The sequence below is a fragment of the Pyricularia oryzae genome, chromosome 6 (genome assembly GCF_000002495.2).
Source record: "Pyricularia oryzae 70-15 chromosome 6, whole genome shotgun sequence".
In the NCBI taxonomy this organism is placed as follows: domain Eukaryota; kingdom Fungi; phylum Ascomycota; class Sordariomycetes; order Magnaporthales; family Pyriculariaceae; genus Pyricularia; species Pyricularia oryzae.
In genome coordinates this window covers 608,999-636,818 of record NC_017853.1, presented here as the reverse complement: position 1 = coordinate 636,818, position 27,820 = coordinate 608,999, and the positions used below count along the sequence as shown (strand labels likewise).

Below are 27,820 nucleotides of genomic sequence, written 5' to 3'. Positions count from 1 at the left end.
AAGCTGGCCATAACAATTCAATTCTGTCATTTATTTTTGTACATTCAACAGATGAGCAGTAATTATCGCATCAAGAAGCTCTACCCAAAAACTCCAAGCGCCAATACTGAGCAAATCCTTTCGCTCACTCCCAAACAAAAAGGACGAAACAATCTTTTGCAACTTCAGTCAAAGATATCCGAAGCATAACGCACATTCCTCACCTCTTCATACCAAGCCTGCACCTCCTCGCTGCTGCCCTCCTTGCCAGCCACGACCTTGAACATGGCCTCCTTGACGCCTTCAGCTACCTCACGGCTGCCGCAGACAAACACCTTGGCGTCCTGGCTCCAGAGACTCTTGACTTCTGCCCGATTCTTCAGCAGCCTGTCCTGGACATATCTGCACCCCTCGCTCTGCTCCGTCCTGCGGCTATACGCCCGCCGTACGGACAGCACCCCCTTGGCCTCCCAGCCCTCCAGCTCCTCGCGGTAGAGATCGTCAACCCCCGGCTCGCGACAGCCAAAGAACAACAGCAGCGGCGCGACCTTGCGGCCCGCCCCGACCAGCGCGGCGCGCTCCTGCGCAAACGCACGAAAGGGCGCCATGCCAGACCCGGCGCATACGCAGACCACGGGCGTCTCGGGCGACGGCAGCCGAAACGCGACGTGCGACGGCCGCAGCGCCACGTGCAGGTGGTCGCCCTCGCCCAGGCCGGCGAGGTAGCTGCTGGCGACGCCGACGTGCGTCCTGGCCGGGTCGGCGAGCGACGGCGCCGAGAGGACAGAGTACGTCAGCGTCGCGTGCTCGTCGTTCCACAGCGGCGACGACGAGATGGAGTACTGCCGCACGCGCATGGGCGGCAGCAGCGCCAGGAACGTCCCGAACGGCACCGCGCACGCCGGGAACCTCTCCAGCAGGTCCAGCACCCCGACGCGCTTGGCGCTGACCTCGAGCGCGTACGAGTCGCCAGCCAGGTCCAGCAGCGCCGCCTTGGCCTGCTCCTGCTCCGCGGCGGGGCCGCCGGTCACGGCTCCGGCCAGCACGGCGATGCCGCGCTTGGTAGCCGGTTGCGTCAGCTCCACGTACGAGCTGAGCACCTCGCGCGCCGACACGGGCGCCCCCGTCGGGAGCGTCGTGCGCCCGCCCGATCGGATGGTGACGTGCGCGTCCCAGGCCAGGCCGAACCGGCGCATCGCCCGCTCGACCGTCGACTTGGGGTTCACGGGCAGGACGGCGAGGTAGTCGCCGGCCGAATAGTGGACGCGCCCGCCCGTCTTGGGCAGGCGGATCTCCATGTGGCGTTTCGGCGGGGCTCCGGGGGCCGTCAGGTCGCGCGCGGCGACGACGACGGCCTCGCCGACGTCCTGGCGGAGGTCCGCGGCGCGCGGGTGTGAGACCTCGACGCTGAGCTGCGACAGTGCCGCCGTGAGGTCCGTCGCGGCAGCATCCTGCCTCCCCGCCCCGGTCTTGTACCTGTCGGCCAGCGCAGGCCACAGGGTCTCAAACTCCCACGTCTCAAAGTCGACAAACATGTCGCCGTGCGCGGCGTTTGACAGTCCCAGAGGCGCCAGCCGCACCGCGCCGTGCTCGGCCAGCTTTTCGTCGACGAGCTTCGGTATGCGGTGAAAGGTCTTTGTCCAGTCTTGGTGGCCGCAGCCAAACACGGCGTAGCTTGTGTCGACGAGCTCGTCACCTCCCTTGAGGTTCTCGAGCCACTCGACAAAATGCTTGGCGTTGTCGGGCGGGAGGCCCTCGTAGGACGCCGTGATGAGTACCACCGGGCCCCTGTTGCCGGCGGGCAGCTTCTGGTTGGCGGCGTCGAGCACATCGACCGTCTCGGCCTTGAAGCCCTGGGCCGAGGCATCCACGGCGAGCTTGTGGGCGAGAGACTCGCAAGTGCCGCTGTTGGAGCCGTAATAGATGCTCATGGGAATACCGCCATCTTCTGGGTCCGGGCTGGATGTTCTTGTCGCGTTCCGCGGGGGCGTTTTGTTGCCGGTAGGTGCAACGCCCGAGATGGAGCGCTCAAGTTCCGTTGGTGACATGCCGTGTCGGAGAATGGCGCGCATGTAAAAATTGTCAGGCTTCAGGGTCAGGTTCTCCTTGATGCTCAGCTGGTATGCGGGGTCGTGCATAACAAAATTAAAGTTCTGCAGCAGCATCGCGGTGATGAGAAGAGCCTCTTGCCAGGCAAAGGCGCGACCGATGCACCCCCTCATGCCATTACCAAAGGGCTTCCAACTGTTGGGGAACTCGCGGTTTCGACGTTCAAATTGTCCATCGAGCATTCGCTCGGGCTCGAACTCTTGGGCATCGTCGCCGTATACCTTGGGGTCGCGATGTGACTCCGCTATCATGAGAAAAATAGGATGGTTTTTGGGGATGGCGTATTTACCCCCTACCACAGTATCTTCTATTGCCTCCACAACGAATGCGGGAATGGTTGAATACAGTCGGAGAGTCTCGCGGAGAACCTGCACAGAGTCATGTTAGTCGCCGCAGGTAACAATGCGGTGCCATGGCAAAAGCCAGGCAAGAGTCAGGCAAGCAGAAAAGGTGACCAACAGCCGTGATATAGGGCATCTTGGACAGATGCTCTACTGTAATCGGTTCCCTACCACATAGGTCGTCTATTTCTTGCTGAGCCTTGCGATATGCAGTCGGGTTTTTCAGCAGGAGATAAAATGCAAACGAGAGCATGCCGGATGTAGTTTCGTGGCCAGCGATTAAGAATGTGATAAGGTTGTCGATAATGCTGCTGTCACTTAGTTTCCCGCCCGTTTTGGGGTCGACCCCCTCAATCATGGCAGTTAAAAGGTCCTTGCGTCCCGAAGGATTCTCCTTGCGTGCTTTCAGCACCTCATCGGCGGTCCTCCTCAAGATTTCGGCGTCGTCGTGCCACTTCTTGTCGGTCGTCCGGTAGAAAACATCCGGAAGCAGCCGCCGAGTTTTGTTGCCCGATTCCTTCATCCAGCAAGTCATGGCCTCGATGAACTCATGCATACTATCGTGGTAGAAAGAGTTGAAGCGGTAACCCATTGAGCAGAGAGCGATAGTGTCCAGCGTCAGACGTGTAAAGTCGTCAGATACCATAATGGGTGTTGTAGACCCATGCCTCGCCCACTTGAGGATCATCTGGGAAGCTACGTCGTGCATCTCGTCAAACATCCCCTTGATTGCCATTGGCCCAAAGGCTGGCATAAGGATGCGATGTGCGATACCCCAGTTTGGCTCATCGTTATGAGCCTGCAGTCGAGCAGTGAGACGATGGTTAGTAATTCGAAAAAGAAAATCACACTGGCAGTCTGCTTGCCGGGGAAGCCAGGCACTCACCGTAAATAGACCGTCATGAATAGCCTCCCGAAGACCCAAAAGGGCCGCTGCAACCTTCTTCTTGAACCGCTTTTCGTCGCAGAGCTCGTTGACGAGCGCGTGGGTTGAAACAAGTATAGGGGATTGCCTGCCCGGAATTACAAACCGGTAGATTTCGCCATATTGCCGGGCAAGACGCTGCAGTGACTGCGACGGCAGCTCCGGGTCCACGAGGGGGACTGACCCAAGAAACGGAATCGGGCCCTGGGCATCAGGGATGAGCACTGTGCCCTGGGACTTGTGGTTTTCTTCGGACAGGAAAGGCATGGCCGCCTGCAAGTGTCTTCCCAAAGCTGTAGATGGTAGAGAAACCCCAAAAGACGCCCAATCTCGAGACTGAGTTGCCGCCATATCTATAGAAATAAGAATTAGTCCGTCTTACAGACGACTGGAGCGATGGAGCCCCACTTCAAAGGATTTAAAGTGTTTTTGCAAAGAAAAGGAAAATGGAAAGCACTCGAGGATTTAGCCAAAGGCAATGGGCTGATTAGCATTAAAGTTTGAATGCGTAAGATCGGAATGATCAAAAACCGTTAGGATCAAAACTCCAAAAGTCCAAATACAGGCAAGGCTAGAAGATAAAAAAAACATGTTGCCAGGTGCTCTATTGTAGGGAATATTGTAAAAGATTAGCAGTGGAGTCTATACAAATCTGGGCGAACGGCTGGTTGCCGAATTTAGTAAGTACCTAATACCAGGTAGAGTGCATGCGTAAACCCGCCTACCAGAGCGCGTACAAGAAAACCCGCGGGCCGCGGGCCGCGAGCTTCGCTACGTCGGACATGACTTGACCCACCAAATCAGCTCGCGGAAGCTAGAGCTGTCTACCGTTGATGACAGCAGGGATGATGATCCATGTCAACCTCGAAACCATATGGATGATATCTCAATGTCAGACTTCTTTGGTCTTACCAAAGGTTTTGCATTTATCTATTTTGCAGCACGGAAACCACCATTCTGACTGTCCAAGGCTTTTTTCTCCAGAAATCAATCGTAGCAGCCAAAATGGGTAACAGTTAACAACAACCGGGATAGCAGTGGTTGCAAACATGTACCTAGGGTCTGCCATTGAGAAGGATTCGAGAAAATTTCCAGACCCACAACCCGGCTTCCCAAGAAGAGTGGCTCCGAAATTCTAGGTCTACCCTTCTGCCGCACTTGCAGATCGTGAACGGCACTCGGTGCAGCTGAAACCGTTGAGACACAAGCACATGATCGAATCGATATGTGAGCTAAATATATCGACTGTTTGCACAATCAAGAAACGTACAAACAATATAGCATAGGGCAAATAGGGAAGTGATATTTCAGTCTTGACGTGCATTGTTCTCATCTTGCCACCAAACACAAACACGTCATCGAGCATCCATAATGCCATATCTAGCATTGCCTGTCAAGGCCATACAAACATATTGACATCCCAAAAGCCATCCCTGAACCTGCGACTTGCCTGGTTCGCCTAGTCATCGCAAGCTGACCGGCCATGGGCTGGGCTAGGGGCGCTGATTAATAGTGCCGAAGTAAACCTGACCATGCCCGTGTAACCCCTTGAGGCAACCAACCAACAGATGCCGGAAGGAAACGTGATTGGGGAAATACCAGAAGGATGATGGTTGAGGAACAAAAAGGCCAAACCGGTCAAGCCAATGGAACATATTGCTAGTATGCCAAATCTAGAGCTGAAGGTTCCAAGACATGAACAGCTTGGGAGAGTTACTAAGCGTTCAGTGGCCCGCCCGATTTTAACACCAGATGCGGCTTTGCAGTCTTCGTAACAAACACGATTCCGGGCCACGGAAAGAAGGTGGAATTTCCGACTCCAACGGGAGACACAGACTCTCCGGGGATTATTAGTGACACGCGGCGGAACTCCCGCCAGAGAGAATAGGGCTGATGGTTCATTGGTACATGTAGCAAACGTACGACACTTGTGGTTCTTGGCCTCCCGGTTTGGTGACGAAAAGGCGGTGGGCAGCGGGGCGCATAGAAAAAGACTGTACCCTGAAGGGGAAAAAAAACTCATTACGTACTCCACATTGAACACGAGAGGAAAATGAATAAAGGCCTCAGGCCTCGCCTCCTGTCGGTGAGTTCTGGCTCTGTTTCTAGTCCTAGCAGACATGCTGTCCAGGTCTCGTGGGATTGACACAAGGCCAGAAGCGAATGACTGCCGGTTGTTGATGTTGATGTACGGAGCTCACACTGCCTGCACACCGATCGACTTGGTTTCGAGAGTTTGATCAGGTATCCCTTTGGTGTCGCCAAAGTTTGCTGGGCTAGAGCTGTCGAGGGGCATACAGCGGTGACCATCGTTGGCTCGATGGTTTCAATTGAGATGGACTTGTCCAGCCAGCGGATTTCAGCTCCGGCATGCTAGAGCAAAGCGCAACGACCGCAACCAGGTGTCTGTTGGAGCTTGTCTGTTGGAGTGGATCCCAAAGACAAAGCTTCGTGGCTGGTTGATGGGGCTGGTACAGAGTTGGGGCGGTGCACTGAAAGCTTACTCCCAGCGTACTCAGGCACGTGACTGGCGGCACCCCTTGTCAGCTGCCAAGACCCCTGGCCGGCTGGGCATCACTTTTCCCCGTAGGGATTGCATGACTTACATAATCCCGAGCAAAAAGCCGGGGAAATGGAAACCTTGGTCAAAAGGGAAAACCAGGGCAGTGGTCAGTCAACCGAATGCATAACAGAAACGCAGGTATCCAATCAGCAGAGGATGATAAGGACTTGGACTACCAAAGTCTCGGCATCCACTCTATTAAAAAAAAAAAGGGGGTCTGCGTTCCTTTTGGCGTCGTCAAGGTCCCCTGGGTCCCCCCCGATTCGGGCACGCGACACGACAAGTGGTCAATTCCTGATGCATGGCTTGTGATAAAAATCGACCCCGTCGGCGAAAATCGGAGGTTGTAGATGTGACAGGGACATGGAAGAGCGCACCGGAGGCATCCCGCTCTCTATCAGCATAATGATATGCGCCGAAACCCGGCAGCCATTCGTAGCCGCGGGGTTTTTAGTGATTCTATTGACATGTCGTTTGTCCTGTGAATGGCTGACCAAAAATCCCGGAGAGTACCGATTTGCGCGTTCCCCCACACCGTGGTTTGGAAAATATCGCTTTTGTGTTTCGACATATGCCGCTGCCACCCCTGGCAGTCGCTCCAACCCAGTTTTGGGAAACGTAATTGATGCCATTGTAGTACTGGCAACCAGATTACTATCTTTGCTTGAAAATGCCTCAGCCGTCACTGGCTTGATTGGGGATTATTCTGCCTTTGATCGGCCAAGACATGCGCGTGGAGTTTGGGGAGGAAAGCAATTGACGGCTTGCCAAGGCAGTCAGTTCTCACGCTCATTCTTTTTTTTTGTGCACTTCATCAGCAAGCTTCCACTTGAGCCACGCGGGAAGAAAAAGGGGGGGATGGATCGGATGGGGGGCCGCCTTGATGCAGAGAATTGGTCAACAGCATATGCACCATCAGAATTGGCTTTGTTGTGGTCTCAATTGAGCCGCTAACAGGGCCAGGTAAAGCAAGTAGCAAGTTCAAAGATTCACGGATTTCGTAATAGTAACTGAAAATGTCTGAGGTGGTCAAATGAGGTGCCAGGAATAGATACTCCGTACTACGCAATGGCCAAGTTAGTTGAGGTACCTTGACAGGTGCAGCCTGCCACATTCATCAAAAGTAGGACAACTAAGTTTGCGGGCATCCCGACAATTCAGGGTCGAGCGGTGAGGGCAAAACAGCGCAAAAACGTAAAAAAAAAGTGCGAGGGAAAAAAAGAAAAAAAAAAAAAGACAGCCGTCTTTTTTGGATAGCCTAAATTAGAACCAACCAGTACGAACAGTCTCGACGGGGCTGAAGCAATTGATAGTTTGTGTACAGAAAAATATAGTCACATTCGTCAGTCCCCGCGGGGGTGTGTGAAAAAGAAACACGACAAATCGATTTGGTTCATACGAATTCAATCATTCACGATACCCCAAAGCCTTGGCCTTGGTCTTGCCCCGGTCCGATCTTCGCCGGGCTGTGTTGGGCCCTCCACGGCAACCAGTCCGTCCTAATCAGCCGTGTCCAAGGATGCCTCCGCTGGTGCTAACTGCTAACTTTTCGAGGGATCCAGCGCACGGGAGGGGTTGTGCTTTTTTTCTCTCTTTCGTACTTTGCGACACCTGCAGCCGCGCCCCCAAAGCCCACTTTAGATACGGGATCGCAGAGCGCGCGCGCCTGGGACTGGGACCTGGGGAGTGTTGGGGCCACCCCCACCCACCACCGCCTGATCCCTCCAATTGGGCTTCGACCACCCCACACAAAGGACTCGTCCTTCACCCAACGCAGCCGCAGATAAAAGCGTCATGGTCGTCCCTTATCTCTGACTCTTGCTCATTGTTGATTCCTTTGTTCCAGTCCTCTCTTTTGCATATCTTCAGAGTCCATCCTCTCATATCTGCATACCAAACTTCTTCGTTCACTCGGCCAGAACCGAATCCATCCAAGATCTGCTCTCTTGCATTCATACCACACAACCACACACAAACCCACACACACAATCCAAGATGGTCAGTTACAGCTACCCCAACCCTCTGCAGACAGACCTCTTGTCTTGCTGTCACATGCAGCAAGTCATCGTTTGGCCCCGCAAAGATTTGCCCATTGGATTTGGCGGGGCGCAACCTCTCCCAAGCAGAAATGCCGCCAGTCAAATCGCGACCCCACCAACAACAGAACACAAAGCTGACAGACTCATCTCTCCCAACAGGCGACAGCAAATGTCACATACGTCGAGAACCTTCAGAAGTACCTGAAGCTCGACCAGAGGGGAGCAGTCATCGCAGAGTACGTCTGGATCGACAGCGAGGGCGGTGTCAGGTCAAAGTCGAGGGTAAGCCATAGCCACAATTGGAGCCAATTTTCCATTGAGTCAAGCCGAGCAAGTTCGCTGACGTTGCATCCCCCCACCGCAGACATTAGAATCAAAGAAGGACGGTTTCAAGCCCGACGACCTCCCCACATGGAACTTTGACGGTTCATCGACTGGCCAGGCTCCTGGCGACAACTCAGATGTCTACCTGAAGGTATGTTTTGTTCACCAAAGTATTCGAGCAAAGACCCAAGAATCTAGCCTAACGTACGTCGAACCCATCTAGCCCGTTGCCGTTTTCCCCGACCCCTTCCGCGGAGGCGAGAACATCCTCGTTCTCTCGGAATGCATCAACGCCGATGGCACCCCCAACAAGTTCAACCACCGCCACGAGTGCGCAAAGTTGATGGAGACCCACGCCGAGCACCAGCCCTGGTTCGGTCTGGAGCAGGAGTACACCCTTCTCGACCTTAACGACCGTCCCTTCGGCTGGCCCCAGAACGGTTTCCCCGCCCCGCAAGGCCCATACTACTGTGGTGTCGGTGCCGGCAAGGTCGTCCAGCGCGACATCGTCGAGGCCCACTACAAGAGCTGTCTGTACGCCGGCGTCAAGATCTCTGGCACCAACGCCGAGGTCATGCCCGCCCAGTGGGAGTTCCAGGTCGGCCCCTGCACCGGCATCGAGATGGGTGACCACCTCTGGATCGCCCGCTTCCTCCTGCACCGCGTTGCTGAGGAGTTTGGCGCCAAGGTCTCGTTCGACCCCAAGCCCATCCCCGGCGACTGGAACGGTGCCGGTCTGCACTCCAACTTCAGCACCAAGGAGATGCGTGTTGAGGGTGGCATGAAGCACATTGAGGCCGCCATCAAGAAGCTTGAGGGCCGCCACCAGGAGCACATTGCCGTCTACGGTGAGGGTAACGAGAAGAGGTTGACCGGCAGGCACGAGACCGGCGCCATCGACACCTTCAGCTACGGTGTCGCCAACCGTGGTGCGTCGATCCGTATTCCCAGGGAATGCGCCGCCAAGGGCTACGGCTACTTCGAGGACCGTCGCCCGGCATCCAACGCCGACCCGTACCAGATCACTGGTATCATCATGGAGACCTGCTTCGGCGAGGCATAGGTTACCACCTGATACTGCAAAACCTTGGCTTGGCGAACCGGCGATCGGATGGGGGGTTTTGAGTTGCTCTTATTTCTTTCCTCTTTTGGATTTTTGGGACGGCGTGATAATGGGGCGGTTGGACGCACTGTTTTTGTTCATGAGCATACTTGTTTTTTACACTCTTACAATTTATTTCTCTTGGCACAGGAAGGCAGTCTGCACTGTTTGCCTGTCGGGAAGGTTTCAGCCGCCACACACGAGACTGTGGGCGCGCGCCTATTTCCCGAACATGACTAGATTTTAGTCTCGAATATGAGATGCTTCAATGACTACAAAACCGCTTTCCATTGCACGTGCCACGAACAAGCAGGGTCTCTCGGGTTCTTCTGACTAGGAAGAGACGCAAAGTTGACGGTTTGCTGCAGTTTGCTGCAGTTTGCCTGTTTATCTTGTTGTTCTTTCCCGCAATCTGTTCGGCCTTCGTCCCAACATGTCTCCCCCAATGGTGACGGGGATCGAGTTCAGGGGCTCCTTTTCGTCTCTTTGTTGGTCATCCCCCCAACCCCGCATCAACCTGACAGCCAGCTGGAGTATGCGCTCCTTTCATCGTTTTGACTGATGCGTTCTAGACTTTTCGAGGATCCCCTTCCCTTTGTTGGATGCACAAGAAACAAAAAAACACCTCACCCACGACGAAATCAGTCACGCGTCTGTGCAAAAATTTCAAAACAGGACTTCTTTGTCAGGTCGGCGATATATATCTCGACCCCATTCCCTATTCTACAAAAAAAGGCTGTGCCAAGCCTCAAAGGCCCGTGACATCATCCCAAATCGGGATGTACGACACAGCCCTTTTTTCGTAGCCACAATAGATGGCGCACGAGCGACAAAATGCTTACGGGAGTGCCGGGCTTGGCGTAACGTCTAAACCAAAAAGAAATGTTTGCCTCTGTTGTGAAAAAAACAAAAAAACAAACAACAAGAAAAACTTTGGACGAGCAGACGCCTCTCATCTCTGCCTAGGCCGTTGATGTCATCCAACAGATAGATGGTAACTATTTTTTTTGGGGGTCATCACTATCCCCCCACCAAATGTACGACAGTGCATCTTAACCAACTTGAATCAAACTGGAAGCAAGATCAAGATGAAAGGGCCAAAGACATGCATTCCGCGGCTAGCAGTTGGACAAAGTCAAGTTGCGCGGTCAGCATGCATATTACATAATAGCACATGGTCTTTGATGGTGGTTTTGGAACCGACTCAGAAAACGACGCCAACGCAATATACAAGTGTACGCAGTAGGTATGGAGGAAGGGACTTTGGTAGGTATCGCTGAACCGGAAAAAGATTGATCATGAAATCGCTGATAATGGCGGGGGCTTGTGGCTGCATTTGAACCAATGTCTGTTCAGTTTCTTTTACTTTTCCCTTCTTTTTTTTGCGTAATATCTCCGTTCGGTGCACTCCATCAAGGTCCGATGGCGCTAAAAGCTGCACATCGTCTCCCGATCAAGCACCGTCGGCCAATCCGGTCGCAGCCGTGAGCAGCCCATTGCGCGCCACCGCAGTTCGCTTAACCACACTTTTTTTTTTTTTTTTTTTTTTTTTTTTTTTTTTTTCACTGGAGCGCGAGCAACGGGTCGTCGGCGATTGCGGGTGTGCCAAACGTAAAAAAAAACGTGTACCATCCCATCGGATCTTTGCAACAATTTTAGCGGCAACCGGCCATCTCCAGGGGCCTAGACCAGACATGGGGGGACGGTGGTGCAAAGGGGGCGGGTGGTCCATAGCTCCCGTATCGCGCTGGGGAGATGCGAACTAGACACTCCGGAGGAATGTTTCGTGCTGAGCCGGGAGCTAGGTGACGCGGCCAATGGCCAATGGCGCGTATCTGGATGCGAATATTTGATAGTGACCCCGTCAACTAGAAAGCAGACGGTAGAGCAGGCTTCCAGGATGCCTTGGCTCATTGTATTTTGGCTAGGCGAGTCCATCGTGTCTCTAGGACGTTTAGACAGACAGACAAACAACCCTCTCCAGAGAGTTCGGACGGTGAGCCTGAAAATGGGTTAAATTGGGCGTCAACGCCAACATAGCCGAGCGCTGTTTTTTGAGCCAATGCTTGTTATAAAGTGCAATAAATGTCTGAGCGAATATGGCAGTGGCAAGGCGTTGTCTTCACGGTGACATATGGGCTTGATGGGACGCATCTTCCGAGGGGGCTGCAAGCTGCACACTTTTCATAGCACTTTTCATAGCGGCTCCTGACAAAAGAAGTTTACCCCTCGGTTTACAAGAAAATATGAATAATAATGGCCGTCATGCAACGAAACCCCACCAGATTCGATATCAGGCCGTGAATATTTGGAAGGGATTCCGAAAAAGGGGGGCTTCAGAAATGTGCGTTGCCAATGACACTTTTACCGCTATAATGCCTTGCCAGCGGCTTCACGATCGCATTTCAGTCAATGAACCCAAAGATCTTGGCCGCCTGCGGGTGCATACGATTATACGTGGGATCGTATCGCCCGGAAAGAAGGGGGCAGTTGCGCTGAAAACCCTGCCGCTGGATGCGGCGAAAATTTGACCCAGCAGACTCCGCCGCAGGGTCTTCCTGTACTTAGGGTGGCAATAATGCCCTAGGCATATAAGGTACTGTAGCTGGAGTGGTTGCAGATGGAAATGGCTTGGCAGGGACAGGAGTGGATATGAGTTATGGGGAGTCATCTCGGCGGGATTCCCGGATGGATGGTAATGCGCAGTCCCATTTCCCTCGTGGCAGTCTGGCCTCCTCGATGCACTTTGGCCACGCATGGAAGAGCTGGATGCTGCCAAGCTCGAAGGAAACAAATGTCAACTGAACTTGCCAAGGGCTCGATGCAGCAAGAAATGCGCATCATGGTTTGCTCTCACCACTGAGTGCGACAGAGCGCCTCAAGATCATGGTGGCCCACAGCACCAGCAAGCGTTGACCAAGTCAGTACCTTGTGAAGAATAGATCCTTCCTACAATACTTTTTCGACGTCTTGGGAAATGCCACTTTCCCAAGATAGAACGTGATGTGACCAACAAAAGGGGGTCCGCCATGCAAACTGGAGAATATCCCAGCAGCATTAAAGTCCAAGGAGCCGCCGAAATGACAACCAAGCCGCAGTCCCGACTTCGGCGAGACAACCGGTGAGTTATTTCGCCGTTGACGGAACCGAGACTGCAACATTTCCCTCTAACTTTCCGATCAGCACCGGGTCTCTGAATAACTCTGGGTCAGAGAGTGAGCATGAATAGTGTATTCCATAGGGTTCCGCCGAAAGTGACGCGACCATGACTTTCTCGCAAGACCTGGACCGGTACAAATGGCGTACCGGAAAAGTTTGCAGATCGCAGCTCCCCAAGTGGGTGGGTGGGTTGATATTTCATCAAGAACGGGAAGTGGGTGAAGTGGGTAGGTAGCATCTAACGGTCGCTGCTGGAATAGTAGTATGCGTTGTTTTTTTTCTTCTTCTCTGTGTTGGGATGACGGCTTGGCAGGGCAGGGCTGGACTGGTCCATGTAGGTCTCGTCGTTGGGAGGTGATAAAATGGACTGATCCAGCAAGGGGTCTGGGTAACAGGTCGGAAAGCTACGGATCTTACCGTAGGTCAATACACAGGCTGAGGAGGGAGAGATGAGTAGCGGGTTGCCTCGGCTATACTGCCAAAGAGAGGAAAGAAGGCATAGAGGATACGAGAGCGCAAATTTTTTTCACCGAGAAGGAAATAACACAAGAACCAAAAAAAAAGCTTGACAGGGCAGGAAGGTGTGGGCATCCGAAAAGGACCCCTGTCGGCGATCCCTGCTGGTTGAGGATTTATCAATCGTTATCAGATCATCTGATTTGATTCAGGAGGCGACACCGGCTCGACGAGGTGGGGGATCTGACAACATCTCGGGCCAATGACAGCAGATGATGGGCCCTCACGGTGGATTTATAACGGGGCCATGGCTGCATTCGGACCGTGGAGATGGTGGGAAAACTGGTTCGGAGCGGAGCTCGGTTGCACAGGAGCAGAAGCTGAGAGGATACAGCGAGTTTGATGGGGTCGCGGTTCCGTTAATGCCCGGGAACATTGCCAGAAAAAATGAATAGCTTCTGGGTTTTTTTGGGTGGTTTTTTTTTTCTTGCTTTGCTTGGCTGATTTGTCTCGCCTGCATACCTACCCACTGGATTGGGGAATTTTCCGTTACATTTTTGCATGTGGTTCCTCATTGTCCCCGCCCTCTTCATTTGTGGTGGTCATACATTACTGTGCATAACCGGGTTAGCTATGTAGCTGTATATATATGTATGCCGTGGTCCTGTCGATCTGTTCCGCTCAGGTCTCACTGCTTCGCTTCTTTCTTTTTCCCCCATCGTCTCCCAAGTAGTCGGTGATTCGTCCGTGTGTGCAGGACATTGTATGTAATACTCCTTTGTCCCTCCCCCTGTCCAACCACGACGAAAGACGGATTCGATTCGAGTACAATCGGATCGACAATTGCTGCCATGACCTCCAACGCAGCTCCCATGACGGTGCCCCCCGCGGCACCGCCATCGGGCATGCCAATCGCCGACACCACCGCGGCTCAAAATGAAGCCGTCCACAGCATCGGCAAGGAGACCGTCAACGCCGACGACATTGAGAGAAACGCCGGCAGCCTCAATGCCGAGGAAAAGAACGAGTCGGATGCCAGCTCCGAGTTCAAGCAAGATGGTGTCGCAAGGGCCGAGGCCATCACCAAGGTCTGGACCACCAAGACACTCTGGGCAACCTTTGGGCTGTAAGTCATAAAATTTTATACATACATACCTAGATCAGCCCATACCTAGATCAGTCAACCAAACGTCTTGTACACGTAGAGTATAGTTCACGCTGACAGACCAACTTTTTGCACCCCCAAACAGTCTTTACCTCGTGTCGACAGTGGACTCGATGCTAGGAAATGTCGAGGGTGCGCTGTCGCCATACGTCACGTCAGCATTCGGTCGACACGGACTCATTTCTACAACATCCATCGTCTCCACCATCCTCGGCGGCGTCATCACCCTCACAATCGCCAAGATGATCAACATCTGGGGTCGCATGGAGGGCCTGGCGGGCATGGTCTTCCTCATCACCATCGGCATGATCATGAAGGCCCTGTGCCAAAACGTCGAGACATATGCCGCCGCACAGGTCATGTACTGGGTTGGCCACATCGGGCTGCTGCTCATCATCAACGTGACGGTGGCCGACATGACGACGCTCAGGAACAGGATGATCATCTTTGGCTTCAACACGTCGCCCCTCATCATCAGCTTCTTCACCGGCCCCCTGATCGCCGACCGCTTCCTCAAGGAGGTCAACTTCCGCTGGGCCTTTGGAGCCTTTGCCATCATCATGATCGCCACCACGACTCCCATCATTGGCGTCTTCATCTACAACGAGCGCAAGGCAAAGTCGGTCGGGCTGGTGCGTGAAAAGCCGGGCCGCACCTTTTTCGAGTCGGTCAAGTACTACGTCGTCGAGCTGGACGTGGTCGGTCTGTTCCTCATCACCGTCGGTGCATCTTTGCTCCTGCTTCCCTTCTCGCTCGTAAACTATGTTCCGGGCGGCTGGGCCAACGGCGGACTCATCTCCATGTTCGTGCTGGGACCTGCTCTTTTGGCCGTCTTTTACATCTGGGAGAAGAAGTACGCCCCCGTCCAGTTCTTCCCCTGGGTGTACCTGACCAACAAGACCATCCTGGGAGCCTGCTCCTGCTACGGTCTGATGTTTGCCAGCATCTTCTGCTGGGACACCTACTACTACTCGTACCTGCAGGTCGCCCACTCGCTGTCCGTCGTCGACGCCAGCTACACCATCAACTCGCTGTCGCTGTCGTCGGCCATCCTGGGAGTCTTTATCGGCATTCTCATCCGCTACACCGGCAAGGTCAAGTGGGTCGCCATGGCCGGCGTGCCCTTTATGATCCTGGGAACCGCGCTCCTGGTCCGCTTCCGGACGCCCGAGACCTCCATCGCCGTCCTGGTGGTGCTGCAGGTGCTCGTGGGTCTGGCCTCGTGCGTGTTTGCGCTCTGCAGTCAGATGGCGGTCATGGCCACCGTCAAGCACAACGAGGTGGCGCCTGGATTGGCACTCCACGGGCTGTTTGGCGCCGTCGGCGCCGCCATCGGCCAGGCCATCGCCGGTGGAATCTGGAACAACCTGCTGCCCTTCAAGCTGATGCAGTATCTGCCCGACGAGGCCAAGGCTGACGCCTGGACCATCTTTGGCGACATTACAGTTCAGCAGGCCGCCACGGGGGCCGTCAGGGACGCCATCGACGCCGCGTACGGCGACATGCAGCACATGATGGTCATTGCCGGTTGTTGCTTCGCGCCATTTGTCATTGTCGCCGTCTGGTTCTGGGATGACCTTGACGTCAGGAAGGTTGATGAGGAGAGGGGCCGTGTGGGCAACGTGTTCTAGAGAGAAGGATGTATGTGGAGAAAAAGTTTGTTGCCATGTCGCGTTATGGGTGGGATGCGATTCATGAACATGACTATGCCAATCTAGGTTGTCGTTCGCGTGAGGCTTGTCCTCATGCGGCCGTACGTACCCCAGAGAGCATGGTTTATATTAATAGCCTAATCGAAAGTTTTATAAAAGTTTGAATGATATAGATACCCTTCCTTGGTCAATTGAAAGATTATGTTGACTCGCTTCTCATTTCTCTCGTGACGATACTTGAGAGCTTCCTACATTCATTAATCGCTCTTGGGCGGAACCTTTGCAATCAAGGTTTTTTGCCGGATGCCTTCCGACTCGGGATTTTCCCGATAGCATTTAATCGGCCGTCAATCTGCCGCCTCGCGTAGGCAAAATGGATTGATTGACCGGTCTGTTCCTCGTAATAGCATGAGACGTGACCCTGACGCCGCAGTGGGTTCAGTGGCACGTTGGTATTTGGGGCAACAACTTAAAATCCGACCATGGAATCTGGGGTGGGAATTAATTGGGTTCATTTTTAGCTTGAGCCTGATACAATATGACGCCGATCTACGTTTCATCATCCACAGTTCCAGCGAAGAAACAAGTCAATGACAAGCAACGTACCAGAATTGCTTAAAAAGTCATGGCAGCCCTCTCGTGGATAATTTTGGGGAACCACCATCATCCGTTCATTCATGGTCTCTTCCTGTGATCTGAAAGGGACGAACCTTGGGCCAACAACAACAGGAACCACAACCACGACAGCTTCAACTCAACCGAATACGACTTGAGACACCAGAATATCGCACGCAAAGGGGGGTCACGAAGCAAACAAGACAAAAAAATGGCACCAATTCCAAAATTCAGAGACGAAAGCGCAGGGCGCACCCCCAAGGACTCCAGCGAGTCTCTGATGGGCCACCAGGAGGAGGAGGAACAACAATGGCAGAACAACCAAAGTCGACGCCGCTCGCGCGTGCAACGCATCTCGGATGCCGTCGGCCCCTGGCGCTGGCTTATCGACGGCATTTTGTTCTTTGCGATAATCGGCCTGCTGCTCGAGAGGAGGTCAAGCACTGCACGTGGCGGGTACTGCGAGTTTGAGAGCACGGGAGACATCACAGGGTTCGCACCCAAGGTCTCGCAACAGATCAAGAAATTCGTGCCCGACTTTGGCTTCTTCCCCGACAACGCAACCGAGTTCTCCTCGCCTGCCACGAAGAAGAAGTGGCTGGACTTGGTACCGAAAGGATTGGGCTACGTCAAGATTGACCACCCGGAGAGGCATAACAACCTTCCCCACAAGCTGGTTGGGTTTCCAAACGCGACGGCGTACACGACGTCTGTGACGCATCAGCTGCATTGCCTGGTGAGTTTTCTTCTTCTTCTCGGTCTACCATTGTCTGCCTGCCCGAATAATTGGGATCCAAGATCAAGGTTCGGGCTAGGATAAAAGCACCGAGAGTTTGGCCAGAACTGACTCGAAAAAACAAATAGCACGCCATCGCATCAACATACGCAAACATGCGTACCAACACCACGGCGTCGGGCTCCAACATGGACGATATGGCGCCCTGGCACGTCAACCACTGCTTCGAATACCTCCGCCAAACCATCATGTGCTGCGGCGACACGGCACTCGAGGGGGAGGCGACCACGTTCCCGGACAACCAGACGGGCAGCGATGGCTGGGACGCCACGCACGTCTGCAAGAATTATGATCAGATTTACACATATCTAGAGACGAACCGGGCGTTGGACGAGGTTTGGGTTTGATGGCATTGTGTTTTCTTTTTCGGCATAGGACTGGAGTTTTTACTGGGAATCGTTTCGAAAAAAAATAATTATCAAGTTGTCCTCGGGCAAACGATAAAAATGCATACATTGGCTCTGATCTTCCTCTCCGTCTTGTGCGCAGTCGGACCGCTACCAAGTCCTAGAGAGGTGTAAGAGCTCTTTCTCTGCCGGTGGCCCAATGTTTGCTTCCTGCGCCCACGGAGCAGCATTTGACCAGCCACTTTCCGGAGTTCCTCAATAGGGCATCCCCAACGGCAGACGCATCCTAAAGGCCAGAATATGGGTGTCGATCGAAATCTTCCTCGGATCTTTATATGTGACGAGGCCACCTTTGACAAAGCCTATGATTTTTGTTTTCGGACAACAGACACCGAGGAATCACCCTCGGCATCATTGCACTACGGGTCAGCGGGGAGAACAAACGAGAAGCGCAGCGATAGACACAACAAGCGCGAACAGGGATCGACGACGGCGAGACTCACCGTTCTGGGTCGCATAGTCGTTGTCGGAGGCGGCAAACAGGAACCACTCCCTCGGGGTGCCCGTGTTGGCGAGGGTGATGCCCTCCCACTTCTCGCTCATCAGGTCGACGTCGTCCTCGCCGGAGCTGTGCAGGCCGTACTCGTACAGGTCGATGCCGTCGTTGATGTCGAGGAAGCCGCAGTGCAGCGCCGGCTTGATGCGCGCCCAGGCGTTGGGCGCGCCGTCCTCGGGGTCCAGCGTCTGCTCGTACCGCGCGTCCTTGGCGCCCAGCACGTTCTCCGCCGTGCGCAGGTCCACCACGTCCACCTGGCGGTACGAGCTGTGCGCGCCCGCCGCGCCCCCGCGGCCCTGGCCCATGGACCGCGCCAGCACCAGCACCTGCCACCTCGACAGCCAGACCATGTCCGTGTACGTCGGCAGCGTCTCCGCCTCGCCCGTCTTGCTCCACCGCGGCATCGGCACCAGGTACTCGGCCTCGAGCGTGTGGCTGAGCTCGCCGCCGGCCCGCGCCTCGCGCCTGTAGTACAGCAGCCGCGCCACCCGGTGCTCGTCCGGCTGGTACATGCCCTCCTGCATCAGCGGCGCCTGCATCAGCGCAAACATGCCGTCTCCCGCGGGGCTGACGGCCAGCGCCTCGAAGCCGCGGTTGTTGGGCCGGCCCGACGCCGGCTCCGCCGTGATGGGCCACCGGCCCGGGTCGCCGATGCGCGGGTCGTCGGACGAGAAGCTGGGCTCCATGTGCGTCGCGTTGGACCCGCGGTACGGCAGGAACGCCCCCGGCGGCGCCGTCGCGGATATCATGCGCCCCGACATGGAGAAGGTGTAGATCATGGGCCCGTACTCGTCTCCGATGGTCAGGATCCCCGCGGCCTCGTCCACGTGCAGAGACTCCGGGTCGATGGCGACGCGCGTCGTGATTTCGTTCTGGTCGCCGCCGCCCCAGCCGTCGCCGAGGTAGGTGGCCGAGGGCAGGAGCGGGAAGTAAGGGAACTCGACGCCGCCCCAGTCGTCCGGGTCCAACCCCGTGGTCGGGTTGCCCTGGGGGTCGCGGAGGAGGATGGTGTCGAGGTACTCGAGCCTGATCCTTTCCCGCGGGGTTGGGTAATCGGGCGCCAGGGTCAGGGCGAAGCGGTGCACGCGCGGCTGGTGGTTGACGGTGCCCTCGTTGTTCCAGCCGCGGTCGCCCAGACCCCAAAGTATGCCGGTGTAGGGGGTGTTGTCGGTGTCGTTCCAAGGCGGCATCGCCCAGTTGGTGATTTGGATGGCCGAGCCTATGCTCACGGTGTCGTGGTACTTGTCGCGAAAGTCAGCCGGCAGGGCGCCGAAGCCGGCCATGTGCCGTTCGTGGGCATAGTGAATAATGCCTTCGCTCCGGCCACAGGTTTTGTCGATTGTCTCGGCGGTTGCCAGCCAGGCACCGACCATCAATATGGAAAATTTGATCAAAGAGTGCATATTTGTGAAGTCCAATATGTGCTGCAAAATGTTGGCGATGTAAAAGAAAGTCAGGGACTGGGAATGTGTCGACAATGGGAGTGAAGTAGTGCCCAAGTTGTGTAGGTTTGACCAAGGGCACCAAGTGGCAATTTATTTATTTTTATTTTTATTTTTATGTGTTTCCTTTTATTCGATCCCCGTGTTAATTAGCCCTCCTCATTCCCAACCCCTTTGATATTTGGGTATGTTGATGGCTGCAGTCTAGCACGCGCATACACCTTATGGAGCTGCAGCAACAGGAACCTTATCCAGGTTCTTGGACTCGACAACCCACCCGGCAGCCACTGCTCCATCCCCCTTGAAGAAGTCGGCCGCGGTCGCATCACCCTTCAGCAACCAATCCAGCCACTTGACGGCCGCGACACCAAATGTTCCCCCGTAAAGCTGACGGTAGGTACCAGCATGCCCCACAGGCTGGTTTCCCTTCCAGCTGGGGGTGCCCGCCGGTAAGTTTTTGTAGTCGCGCTCGCCCTGTTTGTGGAAAAGTTAGCTTGTTGCCTTTTGGTTTGCAGAGTTTGCAGACTGTGTGCTGTGACTGCTCTGATTTCCGCCTCTTTTATGTGTGCATGATGCAGTGAGGTGGCGAGAAAGGGGGCAGAAGTGGTTAGGGCACGATTTAGAGCTCGGTAGCCCGCAGCAACCGCAGCCAGCAAAGCTTACATTTACATATGCCATATCGGTCGGACCGCCCAAAAAGTAAAACACGGGCTTTGTGACGTTTGCCACGCCATCGTGTTATTCCGCAGGCCAGAGTTGAAGATGCCCAGCCCCCTGATGCGCGGGTCGTTCTTCTGATCGTAGGTCTCGAGACCGCCGCAGCTCTGACCGGCCGCGACGATCCTTTTCGCATCGACTGTGGCGTACCTGCCCTTGCCGGCATGTTTGCCGACCCAGTCGATACTGTCGGTCATCCATCGGGAAGTGGTGTTTCCGGTGCCGTTGGGCGCGCCCGACGCGATGGCTATATAGCCGTGGGACGCGATCTCGGTCAGGAAGTCCTGGAACCGGAGTCCGTTTGCTAAACAGGCGCCGTTCCCCCAGACGACCACGGGAAGCTTGACGTCAGGGGGTGGGTTCACGGGCATGTAAATTGTGTGTTTTGCAAGAGTGTGGTCGGTCGTGTAGTGCTTGGAGTGACCACGTGAGTTAGCCACAAGTGGGATGTAGGTAAGAATAAAGTTCCGATTTTGCCGATTGTCTGGGTTGCGCTACCACCAAAAAAGTTTACTTTGGTGTTCGAACATGCGCATAGTTCAGCAGGGGAAACCTACCGCCGGGTATATTCCGCTACCCGTACCCGTCGAGACGTTTTGACGTGGTTCGAGAGGCAAGGCGGTAATTGCCGTGGCCAGTAGGCTAGTAAGAACTGCAAACCTCATTTTTTTTCGTGATGCTATCTGAGACGTCGCTTTGAGCGATATCCAAAACCCAGCAGGGCTTGTTGCAACCACTAACTACCTATATTTACCACGAATAAAAGACATCAACCTCTTTTATATTCGCTAATTCCACAAAGATATCCCGCAATCATTTGCCCCTACTATGCTCTGAGATGCCATCTTGACTCGGGTTTTGAGCCTGGCTTTGCCTTGTTGTACCATGAAGCTCTGTCGCAATATGGCGGAAGTGGGGAGAAGGCAACAGCCCTCCTCGAAAATCAGAGAACCCTTGAGTACAATGTAGTGCATAGCCTGGAATGGGTACCAACAGGAGGGGAATTTGCGGAGAATCAAGATCGATCACAATATCCCCCGACCAAGATTATGATGGTCTTGAGCAACAAACTTTGTCTGAACTTCCCACGTACCTAACTTGAGTAAGGTAGTCTGGAATGTGCACCTTGATAAACGATCATCCAACCCCCTGCTCCCACACTATTTGGGAAATAAATCTTTTTAAGTTGAAACAAAGCTCTTATTCCGCTCTGGTGGGGCATCTGCAAACCTGGATGCCACGCTTTACTACGTAAGCTAAGCGTGAGGCATGGTTGTTCGCAAGTGCCTACCTATACCTACATAAGCTGCCTCTCACTCATTTAAATCTCGGGTGCAAGGGCATCGAATCGTGACAGGATTGCTTTACTGAAGCTTGGTGGTACCCCTTTTCGTTTTCCATCCCACAAAAACATCGCTCATTCTGATGAAAATCGTTGCTACCATCGTTGCTTCTTGGGCCAACAACTCATATAATGATCATAGAAGCCTCCAGCCCCACACTCGCTAGCAGCAGGGAAACATACAGCCCAGTAAAACGACGTCATAATGACAGCTACACTGGATTTCCCCAGCTATTCTTTCCATCATGCATACATACAATAATGGCTTGATGTCGCATAAAACTGATATCAGATCTCTGGAGACCACGTAAAAGGTCTTGTTTTCCTGAGCTTATTTAAACATGCTCTGCCGCCGAGCCACAACATACCAGCTGGGGTCAATTGCTAGAAGGATAATTCACTCATCTTCATCAACTACTCCCATCCGCCGCGCCGTTACCAACTACACCCCGAAAGTATTCCCATCGCAAACCCGCAAAATGACCTCATTCCACAGCAACGATGAGCTGAAGAGCAATGTCCTCTTTGACGTGTCCCACGTCACCGCCGTCGTGACGGGAGGCGGCACCGGCATCGGCTTGATGATCGCACAAGCCCTGCAGTCCAACGGCGCCAAGGTGTACATCACCGGCCGGCGCAAGGAGGCCCTGGATAACGTGGTCAAGGAATACTCCACGGGCCCGGGCCAGATCATTGCCCTGCCGGGCGACATCACCTCCAAGGACGAGTGCGTCCGCCTGGCCCGCGAGGTCGGCGAAAAGGAGCCCAAGGGCATCCACCTGCTGGTCAACAACGCCGGCGTCGCGCGCGACGACAAGACCAAGTTCAGCAGCGCCGGCGAGCCCGACTTCACCTCTGCCGACGCCGTCTCGGAGCACCTGCTCAAGTCGGACCCGGCGGCGTGGGACGAGACGTTCAAGACCAACGTTACGGCGCACTACTTTATGTCTGCCGCCTTCATCCCTCTGCTGGGCAAGGCGCGCGCCGAGACGCCGGGCTACTCGTCGCAGATCGTCAACGTATCCTCCATCAGCGGGCTGATGAAGGGCAGCTCGATGGGCCAGCCGGCGTACGCGACGTCCAAGGCCGCCGCCGTGCACCTGACGCGCGTGCTGTCGACGCTGCTGATCAAGACCAAGATCAGGGTCAACCAGGTCGCCCCGGGCATCTTCCCGAGCGAGATGACGGCGGGCAAGTCGGACGAGAAGAACAAGAACCGGCTGGAGTCGAGCTCGAACCCGGCAGGCCGACCGGGCAACGATCAAGACATGGCCGCGACCATCTTGTTCCTTGCCGGCAAGGGAGGCGTGTTTTACAACAACCAGATACTGCACCCCGATGGCGGGAACATGGTGGTGCAGCCCGCTGCCATTTGATGCGACTCGGGTTGTATGATAAGAAGTTGTGTATCGATAGGAAGGTCTAGGTACGAATGAAAAGTTTCAAATAGAAAAATAGAAAAGATTGACAGCAGGGTCAATTCGGGCTGAAAGATCAAGATGCAGCGGAACCACAATTTGGCAACTTGGCTCCGTAAAGTTTGCCCACGGACGTGCCGATCATGGGATCCGTGCTATTGTCACGCCACTGAAGAATCACGCCAACAATAAAATTGTGGTGGATCAAAAAGCCAAGAAATCCTTATCGGGCCCTCACGCACCTGGAGGTCCACCCGAAATCCCCCTAGTTTTCTCCCACAAAGCCAGAACGTTGGTACGGGTGGTGTTTCGCCAGCATTCTCTACCGAGGCCAGGGACTCTGCTACCAAGTACGGGTGCATATACGTATCTATAGTACCACGTACACACACATGCAGGCGCACATATGCACATCGCCTTGTACTGAACGACCCTTGAGGGTATCGGACCGAATCTCTCTAGAACTAGTTATAGTTCTAATTCTAATTCCAGTATGGATTTTGGTCATCTACCAAACTCTTGGGACCTCGGCTGCGAGTTTTGCATGCCTGCTGTCTCATTTCGGATGTGCCCTGCTTCACGAGCTATCAAATGGTCGCCCCAAACAAGGCACATAAAACGCTTACTCCCCGTTCTGGGGTGCAATAGAGGTATTGGTGATGGCAGGCCGCGCATAACCGACGGGAAATAGACATCCAAGTGTTGCCTCTATTACCCGTCGGCCTGGAACATTTACAGGGCTAGGTAGCAAAACTGCGTGGTATTGCGGCACAAAAATTGAAAGTTGAAGGATCAAGGAAGAAAAGAGAGTGGTTGCATACGATGGAGCAACTCCACAAGACCGACAACGTTACTATGGTACAGCGTTACTGCCGCGATTTGGCAATGGCATCAAAAACTCGCCATCCCATTGGCAGGGATGGGGCCTGTGGCGCTGCCTATTTACTATGTACGCTGGGGCCGAGGAATAGGGGATCGTGGAGACCAAAATGATTTTTGCTCCAGGGGAACAAACGCCGTGTTGCCGGGGTGGGCAGCGAGGGAGCGATTCATGCAACATGGGGGGCCAGGGGAGGAGACAAGATGACTTTGTCGTCCGAATTTTCAGGCGATCAGTAACCTCGGTGTTCTGGAAGGAAACAGAAGCTAAAGGTTATATATACGCTACCCAGGCTTGGCTGACATATGATGTGTGTATGTGGTTCTGGGTAGTTATAGTTATAGTTATACTTCGTAGTTCTAGTACATAGTAATGTAGGTTGTTGAGTAGTGCAGGTTGGCTTGGTAGGCTGCCTTGGCCACCTTATCCAACAGGGCTGGCTGCTTTCCAAATCCCGGCAAGCGGGCTTTCCCCGCCACCTGCGTCTGCACCCACCCACTTTGACAGCAACTTCAATCGGACATGAGCACAACTGACCGCGCCACAGTACCACTGTAATGTGATAGCGAGAAACCCCCTTAAAAATGGCCCCATTGGGTTGGTTTAAAACCATGCAAGCCATCTAATATATAATAAGGTTCTTGAGAGCAAGGATGTGATACGGCAATTGCTCCGGTCCGTTCCCTCGCGCCATTGAGCTGCCGCAGCGGAGTACGTAGTAATTTCCACCCAAAAGACACAGACCACTGACTATTCAACATAAAGCACAAAAAACACATCTCTTGCTCTCCACTATGTTGCTAGGATATCAAACTTGAAAAGTGGTTGTGGTGGGCCGTGAAACGTCCGGTATCCATTTAATGATACTTTCCAACCAACGTACCTCCAGAAGCAGACCAAGATACATGCTTGGAGATAAGCCTGTGATTAAAAAGGCAAGCAAACGTGTCGAGAAAGGGGGCGCCCTTGAGTGCTTATGCTCAAGATGTGTGTTGTGGCGTTGTTGCCTCATGGCATGCTTCATGCTTCAGACCAAGGTACGAAGTACGTCGTACATGTGCCGATACCTTCAGCCCTTTTTTTTTGTCTCTTTTTCGACCTCTAGGTTAAAGGCTATCTGCAAAGTCTATCTTACTCTCGACAACAACTGATGACGAGATTGAAATCACGGAAACGTGGCTGATGTACAGGGGAACTATCTGAATATAATGTTTGAATTCAATGCATTGATGGAGTCATGGTTCACTGTAGTAAACGCAGCCGCTGTCACGGCCAGGCATACATTGGAGAACCTCAGCAAGCATCCTCCACCATTCATGGGTCAGACCCACCTTTGTTAGCGATTCACACCCAAACACACCAATAAGCTTAACAGCTGAAGAATTTTCGCCCTCCGGGCGCCGGTCGTCATGGCCTCACCAGAGGTCTCAAACCGCCGCGCGCGCCCGCAGAGCACGCCGCAGGCTTTGCCGCAGGGCCAGGCCGAGTCGGGACACGTATCTCTCGACACGCGCACCGCTAACGCGCCTGAGCCGGCTGGCCGCGGAAGGTACTCCAGCCTCCCGGCCCTGGCCATCAAAACACTGCAGCAGGAGTTGGAAAACGTGGAAACAATCGGCAGCTGGCTCGAAGAGGTCTTTGCAGCCAAGCTCGAAAGTTTACAGGCCCCGGAGGACGCCGCGCTTAGGAGAATTGTTCTTGAACTTGACGACGTGATCAGCGGCTGGTTCCTCAGTCGCACCCTCCCTGAAAAAGAGCGTTCACGCTCCCCGTCGCGTTCGCCGACCAGTTCCAGCGAAAGGCGCAGCATTTTAATTACGAGGACGGGCACGGCGTCGTCGGCCTCTAAAGGCAGAGGCACGCCCACTAACAAATCGGTCACATGGGCCGAGCGAGCCGCCACGCCACCAGCGGCGGCCCCAACGCAAATTTTAACCCCGGCCACGCGCTCGTACCCGATACGTACGACGCCCGGCAATGCACCTGACAGCTCCGCAACTCCCTCCCAATCGGGCCGGGACCGCTCCCAAGCCCCGAAACGTTTGACAGAACAGCCGTCCAACCGCATCCTGATCCGCGTAAATAACAAATTGCGGATGGTGACGAGGGAGCCATACGCGGTAACGACCAAACTGGCCGAATTGGTCTCGGTACCACACAGTGAAATCCCAAACGCCAAGCGTACCCCCACGGGCTGGGGTGTTACGGTGGCCTCTGAGGAAACACGGCAAAAACTCCTCAACCCCAGCGCGGTCAAGGCCATTATGGACGCATTGGACGCGCGGGAAGTCACTGTCCCGACAACCTGGCACACATACGCCGTTTCTGGAGTGCCCCGAACGCTCAATTGCCTGGACGGAAGAAAGGACGTACATAAGGTAATCCAGGAGGAGATTACCGTGGCAGCAGGCCAGCAGCCAGTCAACTGGCATATTTCCAAACATGGTTACGACCCACATACGGCTGAGGGCACGTGGATAGTGTCCTTCCTTCAACCCGTAAAACCCTTTCAGCTTTTTGGAGTGTCGAAACGTGCGCGGAAGGTTGAAAAATCACGCAAAATTACACACCACCACGACGGTTGCCAGGGATATTGCGAAATACGTCGCTGCGTACGGCAAGCGCGTTGCGGCATATGTGGTGAAGCAAAACATGCGACAGAGGAAGAGCCGTGCAAGGCAGCCCCCAAATGCGTTAATTGCCACGGCCATTTCCCATCCGGACATGAGAATTGCCCTGCCCGACCTTTGGTGGTAAATGGGAAGCTTGAACGACCTTCACAGCGTAAACTTAAGGGGATTCGCAGAATCGGACGTGCCAACCGTGCCGCGATTATCAACGACCGGGCCGAAACGGCCCGCCGAGAGCCAGCACCTGCAATCCCGGTCCTAAGCACCTCATCGCAGCATTCGCAAACCTCGAGCTCCCGATCGAGCATTTCAAACAAAAGAGCGCGGCCATGCGAGGCGGCAGGGGCGGACATCCGTAACTTCCTGCAGGTTGAACAGGAACGCGTGCACGACGAAATCGTTTGGGCAGCCGAAATGGAGGAGGACGCAGCGGCTGCCGAACCTTGCCCCGCTGATGGGATAGACTTGGAAACAACCCGTCGATTAATATGACGAAATACTCGCTCGGCAATATGCAGCGGGAATGCCTCGACGTAGTTTGGGCCAACGTAGGTAAAAGAATGGGTGTGCATCTGAGCCTATTGGAGTTGTGCCACCAGAGAAAGGTGGACCTGGTTAACGTTCAAGAGCCATGGTGCGGGCTAAATACGACTACACAAACGCACCCGGGCTATAATGTTTTTGCGCCAGTGGACGAATGGCACGCCAACACTTACGAAGCCATAACTGGGCTCCGGCCCCGGGTGCTCACCTACGTCAAGAAGGGGGCAGCCCTAAGGGCCGCACAACGACGGCTACCGCAGGGCCAAAATACGCGGGACATACTCTGGCTCGAAATTAACGGAATATTGTTTGTTAACGTATATAGGGCTCCGGGCACTGAAACCGCGCTGGAAATGGTATGCAATACCGTGCCAAATGGACCCACGGTGCTAGGCGGCGATTTTAACGTAGCGGCTGCTGCATACCAGCCGGGCCGCGCAAACGCACGCGGAGGGGACCAACTGACGGCATGGGCGCAAGCCCAGGGGATGAGTTTTACAGGAAATATCGGCGTGCCCACCCACCGCGACGGGGGTTTACTGGATATGGTCTTTTCCAACCTCCCCAGCACAATAACTGTGGTTGACAGCAGTCTTTACACAGGCTCCGACCACGAATCCCTTTATACCACGCTGCGGACGCGCGGCGCCCCCCGCCCGGAGGCGATTAACGTTTCGGTTAGGGACGACCGGTTACCAAAGTTCGCGGAGCTACTTGCTT

The 27,820-nt window shown here is 54.4% G+C and overlaps 8 protein-coding genes across 8 annotated transcripts; 5 read left to right on the top strand and 3 right to left on the bottom strand.

Annotated features, from left to right (window-relative positions):
- Positions 1–3: 3 nt before the first annotated feature.
- MGG_01925 (bifunctional P-450:NADPH-P450 reductase) lies at positions 4–3,912 on the bottom strand. The gene is made up of 3 exons (XM_003719289.1): positions 3,316–3,912; positions 2,548–3,228; positions 4–2,456 (listed from the first exon to the last, which is right to left on the bottom strand). Exons 1-3 carry the CDS (start codon positions 3,703–3,705, stop codon positions 165–167), a joined length of 3,363 nt encoding a protein of 1,120 aa, XP_003719337.1. The 5' UTR covers positions 3,706–3,912; the 3' UTR covers positions 4–164.
- A 3,751-nt stretch (positions 3,913–7,663) lies between these two features.
- On the top strand, positions 7,664–9,649 carry MGG_14279 (glutamine synthetase). Its single transcript, XM_003719288.1, has 4 exons — positions 7,664–7,915; positions 8,116–8,238; positions 8,321–8,431; positions 8,504–9,649. Exons 1-4 carry the CDS (start codon positions 7,913–7,915, stop codon positions 9,341–9,343), a joined length of 1,077 nt encoding a protein of 358 aa, XP_003719336.1. The 5' UTR covers positions 7,664–7,912; the 3' UTR covers positions 9,344–9,649.
- A 2,931-nt stretch (positions 9,650–12,580) lies between these two features.
- On the top strand, positions 12,581–13,169 carry MGG_17593 (uncharacterized protein; the record flags this gene model as incomplete). Its single annotated transcript, XM_003719287.1, has 3 exons — positions 12,581–12,768; positions 12,918–12,959; positions 13,114–13,169. The coding sequence occupies exons 1-3, from the start codon at positions 12,648–12,650 to the stop codon at positions 13,167–13,169; spliced, it is 219 nt and encodes a 72-aa protein (XP_003719335.1). The 5' UTR covers positions 12,581–12,647.
- Positions 13,170–13,580: 411 nt separating this feature from the next.
- Positions 13,581–16,026, top strand: MGG_01931 (siderophore iron transporter mirB). The gene is made up of 2 exons (XM_003719286.1): positions 13,581–14,123; positions 14,248–16,026. Exons 1-2 carry the CDS (start codon positions 13,849–13,851, stop codon positions 15,791–15,793), a joined length of 1,821 nt encoding a protein of 606 aa, XP_003719334.1. The 5' UTR covers positions 13,581–13,848; the 3' UTR covers positions 15,794–16,026.
- A 255-nt stretch (positions 16,027–16,281) lies between these two features.
- MGG_01932 (uncharacterized protein) lies at positions 16,282–17,720 on the top strand. The gene is made up of 2 exons (XM_003719285.1): positions 16,282–17,165; positions 17,294–17,720. Exons 1-2 carry the CDS (start codon positions 16,641–16,643, stop codon positions 17,570–17,572), a joined length of 804 nt encoding a protein of 267 aa, XP_003719333.1. The 5' UTR covers positions 16,282–16,640; the 3' UTR covers positions 17,573–17,720.
- Positions 17,721–17,827: 107 nt separating this feature from the next.
- On the bottom strand, positions 17,828–19,411 carry MGG_01933 (uncharacterized protein; the record flags this gene model as incomplete). The annotated part of the gene is made up of 2 exons (XM_003719284.1): positions 17,828–17,934; positions 18,076–19,411. 2 exons carry the CDS (start codon positions 19,409–19,411, stop codon positions 17,828–17,830), a joined length of 1,443 nt encoding a protein of 480 aa, XP_003719332.1.
- Positions 19,412–19,792: 381 nt separating this feature from the next.
- On the bottom strand, positions 19,793–20,658 carry MGG_01934 (uncharacterized protein; the record flags this gene model as incomplete). The annotated part of the gene is made up of 2 exons (XM_003719283.1): positions 19,793–20,044; positions 20,260–20,658. 2 exons carry the CDS (start codon positions 20,656–20,658, stop codon positions 19,793–19,795), a joined length of 651 nt encoding a protein of 216 aa, XP_003719331.1.
- A 1,224-nt stretch (positions 20,659–21,882) lies between these two features.
- Positions 21,883–24,323, top strand: MGG_01935 (short chain dehydrogenase/reductase). Its single transcript, XM_003719282.1, has one exon. It carries the CDS (start codon positions 21,971–21,973, stop codon positions 23,003–23,005), a length of 1,035 nt encoding a protein of 344 aa, XP_003719330.1. The 5' UTR covers positions 21,883–21,970; the 3' UTR covers positions 23,006–24,323.
- The last annotated feature ends 3,497 nt before the right edge of the window (positions 24,324–27,820 follow it).

Bases quoted from the DNA above. Each gene is read 5' to 3' on its own strand.
- MGG_01935 (XM_003719282.1), top strand. From the start codon at position 21,971: ATGCTCTGCCGCCGAGCCACAACATACCAGCTGGGGTCAATTGCTAGA.
- MGG_14279 (XM_003719288.1), top strand. The intron at 8,239-8,320 runs GTAAGCCATAGC...CCCCCACCGCAG, and splicing joins GTGTCAGGTCAAAGTCGAGG to ACATTAGAATCAAAGAAGGA. The intron at 8,432-8,503 runs GTATGTTTTGTT...GAACCCATCTAG, and splicing joins ACTCAGATGTCTACCTGAAG to CCCGTTGCCGTTTTCCCCGA.
- MGG_01932 (XM_003719285.1), top strand. From the start codon at position 16,641: ATGGCACCAATTCCAAAATTCAGAGACGAAAGCGCAGGGCGCACCCCC. The intron at 17,166-17,293 runs GTGAGTTTTCTT...AAAAACAAATAG, and splicing joins CGCATCAGCTGCATTGCCTG to CACGCCATCGCATCAACATA.
- MGG_01931 (XM_003719286.1), top strand. From the start codon at position 13,849: ATGACCTCCAACGCAGCTCCCATGACGGTGCCCCCCGCGGCACCGCCA. The intron at 14,124-14,247 runs GTAAGTCATAAA...ACCCCCAAACAG, and splicing joins CTCTGGGCAACCTTTGGGCT to TCTTTACCTCGTGTCGACAG.
- MGG_01925 (XM_003719289.1), bottom strand. From the start codon at position 3,705: ATGGCGGCAACTCAGTCTCGAGATTGGGCGTCTTTTGGGGTTTCTCTA. The intron at 3,229-3,315 runs GTGAGTGCCTGG...GCTCGACTGCAG, and splicing joins TTCATGACGGTCTATTTACG to GCTCATAACGATGAGCCAAA. The intron at 2,457-2,547 runs GTTGGTCACCTT...GACTCTGTGCAG, and splicing joins AGATGCCCTATATCACGGCT to GTTCTCCGCGAGACTCTCCG.